The following is a 9,973-nucleotide window of genomic DNA, read 5'->3' on the forward strand; positions in this document are numbered from 1 at the left end:
GAAAAGTGCTTGTTTTTTTTTTACCAAGACATTGCTGCATTTTTGGCTGGAAAAGTGCCACAAAGTGTGTTTGATTGTTACAGAGACATCACTGTGCTTCCTGCCCAGACAGTGACAGACAGCGAGTATTCATGTTTTCGCCAGACATCACTACGTCTCCTGCTGGATAATGCCACGAAAAGCATGTGTGTTTTCCATTGACATAACTAAGTTCCCTGCTGGGATAGTTTCACGAAAAGCATTTGTGTTTTACCTAAACATCGCTGCACTTCCAGCTGGGATAGTGCCAGGAAAAGCATTTGGTTTTTTTTTATAAAGACATGGCTGCATTTGCTGCCAGTGTCATGCCACAAAAGGCATTTGTGTTTTACCTGGACATCACCGCACTCTCTGCTGGGATAGTGCCATGAAAAGTGCTTGTTTTTTTTTTTTTACCAAGACACTGCAACATTTCTGTCTGGAAAAGTGCCACAAAACTTGTTTCTTTTTTATAGAGACATCACTGTGCTTCCTGCCCTGAAAGTGCCATGAGAAGCATTTGTATTTTACCTTGACATCACTACGTTTCCACCTGGGATAGTTTCACAAAAAAAGCATTTGTGTTTTACCTAGACATTGCTGCACTTCCAGCCGGGATAGTGCCATAAAAAGCATTTGTTTTTCTATCAAGGCATCGCTGCATTTGCTCCAAGGATTGTGCCATGAAAAGCGATTGTTTTTTACCAAGATGTCGCTGTGTTTTTAGCCTAGATTGTGCCCCGAAACTGGGTACTTTAAGCCAAAACATGGACATTTTCTGACCATAGCAAAGTGTTTTTTGTGCCTAAACCTAACAACACTGTTGAAACTATAAAAAAATTCAACATATCCACTATATAATAGCATACAAATGTAACATATGCCAACATTTTTCTGGCAATTGGGTTATTTATTCATAATGAAATGAACACTAAGTTATTCTAGCAGTTATTTCAGAGCCACATAAACACATTGGTTCTGCATATCATCCATTAGTCACAGGAATAAAAGCATGATTGTTTTGTGAAAAAGGCAACAGCTGCAGAGTTTCAGACAGATTTATTGATATTAATATATACTGTACATAGAGTATTTACAGAGAGAATAGTTTCACCAAGCATAACTGTGTAATCATCTGTAGATACACAAATCATACTCAAAGATAAATACAAATTGGAATGCATATAACCAGTGACTGAATCATGTCAGCAGTTGCTTGTAATCAAACAGTCTGAGTAGTCTTGGGATGTGTGTGTTGCCTGCAGCAACATTACACCTGTGTTATTGCCCTTCTCTGTGCCAACTGTTGGATGTGATGTGTCAGTGTAATGGTCTGCTGCACAGGCCCGATGAGTACAGTCACAGCTGTGATGATACTTGTTGTAAAACCCTGTAACCCCTGGTTGATGGACACATAGCTGGTTACACTCCTTATGTCAATGTTATATCTCTGAAATCAGATGTATTTGGGTCTTTTTGCTATTGTATTACCTCTGCTAACTGTTTGCATTGTTTGTGCATTGTGCCTGGACTGCATTCAGACTGTGAACAAATGACGTCACTAAATGCACCAGGCATGACTTGATGAAAGAGGCTGAACTTATAAGACAATTGCAACTGTAGAAAATGTTGTATATCTTGGTCGGATAAAATCATGTCGACAAAGGTTGTTCATGTGGACTAAAGCAGTTATGATGTTTGAAATACATAGTGTGTTAGCTTTAAAGTAGAAACTACTTTGAAGGCTATGAAGTATAAAGTTTCCTGCTAGTACAGTTAGTCAGTTCACAACTTTGACACACAGCAGGTGTCCCTGCACAACAAAGAAGGTCTACATAAAAGTGACTGGTACATGGACGACCCTTGTGCAATAAACTGTAAGCTGCTGAAATTGCAAGCCTTTTTTGAAGTTAGACATTCACTATAACCCTACTGAGAACCAGCAGGCTCCAAATAGATCAAATCACGTGTACCTGAGCTCACTGCTGCTGGAAAAGTAAAGTCTTCTCTCTAGTGGTTTACTCCCTTTAAATAAAGATACAACTTCATGATGGAAAAGTTATCACTTAATCCCACCATGACTCGAAATAGACTTTATTTATTCTTTATATCAGTATAAACAAAAAAAACAAAAAATAGCTTCTGGTAAGTAGTGCTATTAAATTCCACTGGAAAGGAGAAACACAGTCTGTCTTATAGTTATAAATGGAACTAGCAATGGTATATATGTATGTCAGACACAGAATATACAGTATAGTTGGTGTATCATTTGTAGATGTCATTACTTATGAGACCATCGTCGTTGTCAAAAGATTGTTCGTAGCTGGAGATGAATTTTTTTTTCTTTCCAAAAGTAGAGAAAGTGTTGTACACATCCAGCTCTCCTCTGGGTGCCAGCTTCAGAGTGCTGTAGTCAGACGTGGTGCCAGGTATGTACACATTGTGCTGGTAGTCTGGTGGTTCAGAATGAGGCTGAGTGTACTTTGGGGTCCATGAGTAGTGAGGAACTGTTCCCTCTTGAAGAGACATCTTGCAGTCTGTTAAAAAATGCGCATAAATTACAGTTTGTATCAGAAGATTATTTCTGCAAAGAGCCCGTATTTACATACAGTATACTTGATCTGAATAAGGTGGCTTTAAAGGCATCCTCTTAATTTCAGCTTAAGAAAAAAAAGCCAAACACATCTTGCAGGGACTTAACTAATCCTCATGTTGATGCATTAAAATCCCCCCACCACCAATTTTGGGGCCTGGTATTATCTGCTTTTCAGTTTACCATTTTATATTTCAGAATAAATCCGTAGGCACAGACACAGGGAGAGCCCCCAACCCACCACTCTCTTTCATGTGAACAATAATGAACCCAAATTGCACAGTTCACCCACCGTTCATATGGTTTCCCCAGGTCCAGTACTGTGGTGCCACAGAGCAGGAAAACCCATGGTCATCATATTTTTGTTGACGAGTAAGAGTGCCCTCCATATTAGCTGAACTGTATCTGAAGATAAAGAGATAAAACATATAAGTTTAGGCACGTGCATTTATGTGTGTCTGTGTGCATGTGTATGTATTATAACTACTGTAGGTCAACCAAGGTATTCACCTCTTGTATGCTGAGTTGCGCTGGTTCTTGGTCCAGGTCCAGTCCTTGTTTGAATACCTAAGCTGTACAGATGAAACATAAAAAACACTTAGTGACCAGCTCAGTTACTCAATTTGAACATGTGCACTGCATTTATGTCTTATGTCAACAGGAAACTGCACACCACCATCTAAACAACACATTCTCATTCCAACCATTCCATGGACTATCCACAGCAAGATGTGACGTGGAAGGTAGCCTGGGTGGGTTGGTTGTTGATGTTCTAGGACACCGTGTCAACTTCAGCCTGCTACATGCATTGTCTGTTTTCAAAATACACATCCGTTTTCACAGGAAATGTGCAGTTTGCATACAGTCGCTATCAAAATAAATGCCCTATGTCGGTACAACACCGCGAATTGACATTTCTTTCCTTCAGCAGCAAACACACGTTATGTTTAGCCAGCACACAGGTGTTTGGGTTTGGGCAACAAAAGCACATGGTTGGGTTTAGGAAAAAAGAACAGGCTTTGGCTTTACAATCTTACTGACCTTCCACCAACCTTCATCCAATCTGGGGTCCAATCTTGGATGAAGGTCGGTGGTTGCTGGACCCATCCGCGACACAACCCACACACCCACTTGGACTTTTTGCCCCCTTAACTTAAGTTGTTGTGTACTGCTTTTCCTCCTGTTGCCGCTGGGCGCCGTTACACAATAATGGCAACTGGCTGTGTGTAATGCTGACGCTTTTTGTCAGTGTCTGACGCCGGAAGTCAGTGACCAGCCACCAGGTTTTGATGACTTCATAGTGAGACTTGGTTAGTCCAAAATAATAATTCGCAAATGTAATTATAATCATAAAAGAACTTTAAAAAATGCTATCATTACTACTATCAGTTCTAGTGTTGCGGTGTGCTGCAGTTCGGCGTGTGGTTTGTCTTAGGAGAAGCCGTTGCTCGTCTGCTGTAAGCAGGTACAGTCAGTGTCAAACACCCTAATGTGTCTCTGTTTTATTACTATCAATGTATAAAATTTGGAAAACTAGAGTGTACTTTGATTGTAATGTTGGCTAAATCATTGTTGATTGTGATAGTTTTTTAAGTGTTATGAAAGTGAACACCTTATGAATGGTTATCTCCTTACAATATTATTCTAAACACCTGCATGAACGTTATATCGCAAGCATACATCCCGTGCATTTTCTAGCCAACAGCCGATAGCTGTACATTCTGAATACATTCCACTCCCTAGCTTTGCATAACATCAAGATTTGTTAATTGGTTGTTGATTAATGGAAATGTATTATTATCACACCGTACCAATATTAACACTCCACTTCAGTCAGGAAGTGTGTGAAAAGGTAATGTTAACATCAATGTGTCATTTTGCACTGGAACTATAAATGTGACAATAAATAATACTTTATCCCCAATAGATGTGCCCCCCCCCCCTCCAATGGTGACTGCATGGCTACAGCCTTGTCTGGATGCAGTCATGCATACAGTGCCCCAAGAAAGATCTCCCAAAACCCAGAAATTAGTTAGCATTTTTGCACTCCCAGTTCCCTTATCTCATAGTCAGTGGTTTTTTGAATGGGTTTTTGGTTAGATGTCTGAAACAAGTTCTGCTGTTAACACAAGATTGGGAGATGTTCATGTTTTGTTCTACAACATAAAATACATTAGGAAATACTCCAGTTGTGAACTTGGGAGCTTCTATGTGTCTTAAAAAAAAAGGCAGTTGCTAACAAGGGGCTAAATCAAACTACTAAACATCATCACACCAAGCCAAGCCAAGGCTTTACAGTCTTGTTATGGCGGTGACATTACGTAATGAGACCGTTGTGTAGTTTGTTAAAAGCCCAACGTTAGCCTTTTACCTCTGGTGATTGCATTTAGGCTTCAATAGTCATCAAAGTGATGTGCATTTATGAAGATTATCTTGCTGAACAAAACATGTAAGTATCATAAACATTTGTTCGCCACAGAGCTTATTTCCAGCAATGACCCAAAGTCCAATGGAGAAATCCCCAGGCTTTTTGACAAGGGAACCAGTGTGACGCTTACTTATGCATCAGCCTACAGAAAAACGTCATCCTGGCAGCACTCTGTAATGGCAGGGCTAAAGGCATCATACTGTATAGTCGAAATCGGTGTGACTGACATGACTTTGTGTTTGACGTTCATGTTGACAGCCGACAGTCAAGTTCCATAAAAAGAAACTCTAACAAAGTCAGGTTTTACTACATTATGTAATACATGTCTTAAACTGAGAAAGGGACATAAAATGCTCCCCAGAGCTACTTTATAATGATGGAGAAGATGTCACATCAATTGCAAAGTTAGTGTCCAATCTGCTGATGTGACTGATGTGAGGGTTAACTTTGATAGATATTTTACTGATGTTGTTGACTTCAGCAAAAATACAGCAGCAGTATTAAGTACAACTTCAAGTGATAAAAACATATATCTCTTCTATCCCTGCAACACCTTTTATGCATGTCACACACCATGACATACTGGTAATTTGCCATATTGTTATCATAATTATGTTTTCACTACTTGTGGGTTAGTTAAAGTAGGCCAGCCATTAGGAATTAAAGGCAGGGGGACTAAATTTTCCAAACTGGGCCTCTCATCCAAACTAACTCCTGCACCAACAGTGGTGCATAACCCTTAGCAAGGCCGCCCTGGGCTTTGGGCCAGGGTCACCTCTGCCTTTTAACCCACCTCCCACCCCCATTACAGTAGGCCTGGGTTGAGGATATATTTTCCAAAGCATTACTTGCACAAAACTGCAGAACAGTTTTTATCCAAGATAACAAACTGGGGTTGAAGTGATTGTAATATCATATATGTGATGTTCATCTCATTATTTTTCCATATATTTAATAATTATGGTATTTAACAGTTTGGCAACATCTCCTGCAAAACCATTTTCAATAATATTTCAATTAGTAATGATATCAAAATCATAATTATATTAATAATAAATGACAGAATGTGTTAGAGCGCCCCCTACTGTGTAAAATGCATTTTGACATTTGCCCCTGAGTCAACCCGTCTGTCATTTCTAATTGAAGTGAGACAGCAGGCGGACTAGTTAGAGACATAGCTGGATGGATATAGTTTGGGGATAAGTGTAATTCTGAAATGATAACAGAAATAACCCCTCTATTGTGCTGATGTGTATGCTTCGATAGATTTCAGTGTGTTACCTCGTTTGGGGTCGCTGCTCTGTTGTTGGCCAGTTCATTACGGTCCAGTGCGCTCCAGCCAGAGGTGAGGTAATCTGTGCTCTTGGCATTATTCTGCTGAACTGACATTACCGGGCTACAAGGCTTAAGGAACATGAAGTCACTTTTGGACGACTCCGGTGTCAGACACATTTTGTAGCAATAGACCTGAGGGAGCGCCCCATTGCTGTTTGTCTCCGCGCAGCCGGACGCGCCTGAAGACATCCGAACATTTAAGTTGGACTTTTTGAACACCTCTGTGGTGGTGGATGCTTCTGAGCGGGAGCAGCAGCAGCAACACCCGCCGATGGAGGGGAAGTTGGATTCTCTGCTGGACGGCCTGCCCTTCAGTCTCCGCACTGCAACCAGGACGATAATAGCCACCAGGAATGTGAAGGAGATTGCGCCCAGAGACACGATTAAGTACAGGGTGAAGTTGGAGCTGTGATGTGGGCTTAGTGACAGGTCACCCAAATCGGGCTGCGAATCTGGCAGGCTGTCAACCACTGACAGAATGATGGAAACAGTGGCCGAGAGGGGCGGCTGACCATTGTCCTTCACAAGAATGACCAATCTGTGCCTCGTGGGTTCTTTCTCCACCAACTGGCGTATCGTCCTGATCTCGCCTGTGTATAGAGCGATGCTAAACAAGCTCGGGTCTGTTGCTTGGAGCATCTGATAAAAAAGACGCGAGTTCTGACCTGCGTCTGCGTCCACCGCGCTGATTTTGGTGACAAGGTAACCTGCGTCAACTGATCTGGGCACCGCTTCGCTGGGCGCGGTGCCATTTTGCGCAACCGGTGAAACAATTACAGGTGCATTGTCGTTTTGATCCAAAATAAAAATAGTCACTGATACGTTGCTGTTCAGAGGTGGGAACCCTGCGTCTTGAGCCTGAACTGTGATCTGAAAGTTTTTAAGTTGTTCATGGTCGAAGGATCGCAGTGCGTAAATGTTCCCGTTGTCCGAGTTTATGGACACGTATGTGGACACGGGCATTCCCTGTATGTCACCTTCCAGTATAGAATAGGAGAGGTATGCGTTTTGACCAGAATCTGGATCCAGTGCAGTCACAGAGCAAACAGATGCTCCCGGCGCATTGTTCTCAGTCAGGTACACAGTATAGGAGGGTTGCTTGAAGCGGGGCGCGTTATCATTCACATCAGACACTTGGACCAAAATAGTTTTCCTTGTGAATAAAGGTGGGGAGCCCATATCTCGCGCAGTAAGGGTGATGTTGTACTCTGCGACCGCCTCTCTGTCCAGAAAATCACACGTTACTAATGTATAATAGTTCTTAAAGGATGAGTGGAGCTGGAATGGGACGTGATGGGGGATCTCACAGTCCACATTCCCATTTTCACCCGAGTCTTTGTCCATCACGCTGATGACGGCTATCACCGTTCCCGGTGGTGCGTCCTCCTGCACAGGTGTGGACACTGATGTTAAAATCACCTCTGGAAGGTTGTCATTTTTATCTAAAACGTTCACCAGCACTTTACAGTGAACTGCTACAGCAGAGGGGCCTTTATCTTTTGCTTGTACATAAATTTCATGCATCCTGGACTTTTCATAATCTATCACTCCTTTAACTTTGATTTCCCCTGTGCGCGAGTCCACGCTGAAAAGCTGGCGCACTTTGATGGGCGCGTGGCCACTGAATGAATAGGTGATGTCAGCATTGGGACCTTCATCTAAGTCGGACGCATTGAGTTTTATGACAACTGTGCCCTTGGGTGCGTTTTCAGCCAGCCTCACTCTGTAAAATGACTGATCAAACACAGGCGCGTTATCATTTGCATCCAAAACGGTGATATCAATTTGCGCAGTGCCGGATCTCTCTGGCGCGCCTCCATCCACCGCCGTCAGGACCATTTGATGCGCGCTCTGCTGCTCTCTGTCCAGTGGGTTTTGAAGGACCAGCTCTGCGAATTTACTGCCATCGCTGCGCGTCTGTATATCCAAAAGGAAATGATCATTGACACTTAGCAAATAAGTGCGGAGCGAGTTGGACCCGACGTCTAAGTCCTGTGCGCTCTCAAGTGGGAAACGGGATCCTGGCGCAGCGGACTCCGATATGTCCAAATTAAACTCGGTCCACGGGAAACTAGGAGAGTTATCGTTCACATCCAATATCTCCATCTCCACCCTGTACAGCTCCAGAGGGTTTTCAATGACCACTTGCAAGTGAAAAGAACAGGACAAACTCTGCTCGCATAGTTCTTCCCGATCAATTCTTTCATTGACAAATAAAACTCCGTTTTCTAAATTTACCTCCACATACTGCTTCTTGGCACCTGAGACTATCCGGAATCTGCGCGCAGAGAGCTTTCCCAAATCCAAGCCCAGGTCCTCTGCTATATTGCCAACAAAAGCTCCATGCTCCAGTTCCTCAGGGATCGAGTAGCGAATCTGTCCCCGGACTGCATCCAAGAAACAAATGAACAACGCAAAATGGCAAACTACGTGCCATTTCCCACAGTACAGTCTTTTCTTCTCTCCGCGTGTGTCCATCTGTAGGCTGAAGCAGTGCCGCAACTCACACCCAGCACTATGTGTCTGGTGCACTCATACAAGATGATTAAGGCAGAATTGTGCAAAATACAGTGTGGAAAAAACTTGACATTGGTGGGACTGGAACAGCGGCTGTCTGCCTGAGAGAAAAGAGAGGAGAGAGAAAGGGATGTGCAAGGGCTACTAGCCTGTCTCAGATTAGTGTGGGTTTGTGTGTGCGTGTGTTTATTATTGGCCCTACTGTTCCAATAGGAGGGAAACGACATCTGCTCTGATAATCTTTCCTGCCTACTAGCCCGATCAAATTCATGTCATAGTCTCCACGCTTTGACCGCAGGTCAGACTTATTTGATTCAATTTCTTATAGGAGTGTTTCATTATTTTCAACGGATGGAGTTTAGCATAAGCGGATATAAACAGCATATTTACTCTATCTCACTAAACCAATAAAAAGTTACAGTTGTAGGCTTTTAATTCTTTATCAAGCTACTTTCATTTGAATAAAATGTTTTACTGGATTAAGTGTTGTTATGTGTTACAGTGCAGTAAAGATGTATTTGAATTTGTGCTTCTAAAGATTTGGAGAGGGATTATTTATTTATTTATTTTTCAATAAATTAATTTTCATAACAAGCTGAGATTGTGGAAGGAAATCACTGTGAAAATCTTTTATTTTTTTGTTTATGATTGGAATTGAGAACTTAAGTCATCCATGGATGACTTAAGTTCTCAATTCTGGGTTGAGTAGAGGCTTCTTCTTCTCTTTTAAAAGAGGAGAAGAAGCCTCTACTCAACCCAGCTTTCAAGACCTTACCCAGTTAATAAAGAGTGATAGCAATCCTTAAAGGGGAACACCACCTAAATTAGGAATTCCAATATGTACATTAGCTTCTCTCTGTCAAAGTCAGAAACCAGAGAAATAAGTTTCAAACTTGTCATGTCATCATGTATAAAGTCTGAAGCTGCTTCATGGGAGACTGATTTTATGGACCCACAAAATGTTTTGTGTTTTTAAATGAGTTTTATTTTTATTGTAGTGTTCTCAGTTCTTAAACAAAAAATGTGCTTATATGCTCAGAAAATTCCCCTAGGTGTCATCTAGAAAATCTTGCACCATTTAC

The 9,973-nt window shown here is 41.9% G+C and overlaps 1 protein-coding gene across 1 annotated transcript; it reads right to left on the minus strand.

Moving 5' to 3' along the window:
• Nucleotides 1–1,060: 1,060 nt before the first annotated feature.
• Nucleotides 1,061–9,043, minus strand: pcdh1g32 (protocadherin 1 gamma 32). The gene is made up of 4 exons (XM_033635710.2): nt 6,321–9,043; nt 3,122–3,183; nt 2,904–3,016; nt 1,061–2,555 (listed from the first exon to the last, which is right to left on the minus strand). Exons 1-4 carry the CDS (start codon nt 8,850–8,852, stop codon nt 2,284–2,286), a joined length of 2,979 nt encoding a protein of 992 aa, XP_033491601.2. The 5' UTR covers nt 8,853–9,043; the 3' UTR covers nt 1,061–2,283.
• Nucleotides 9,044–9,973: the final 930 nt, after the last annotated feature.

Source organism: Epinephelus lanceolatus, chromosome 11 (assembly GCF_041903045.1).
Source record: "Epinephelus lanceolatus isolate andai-2023 chromosome 11, ASM4190304v1, whole genome shotgun sequence".
In the NCBI taxonomy this organism is placed as follows: domain Eukaryota; kingdom Metazoa; phylum Chordata; class Actinopteri; order Perciformes; family Serranidae; genus Epinephelus; species Epinephelus lanceolatus.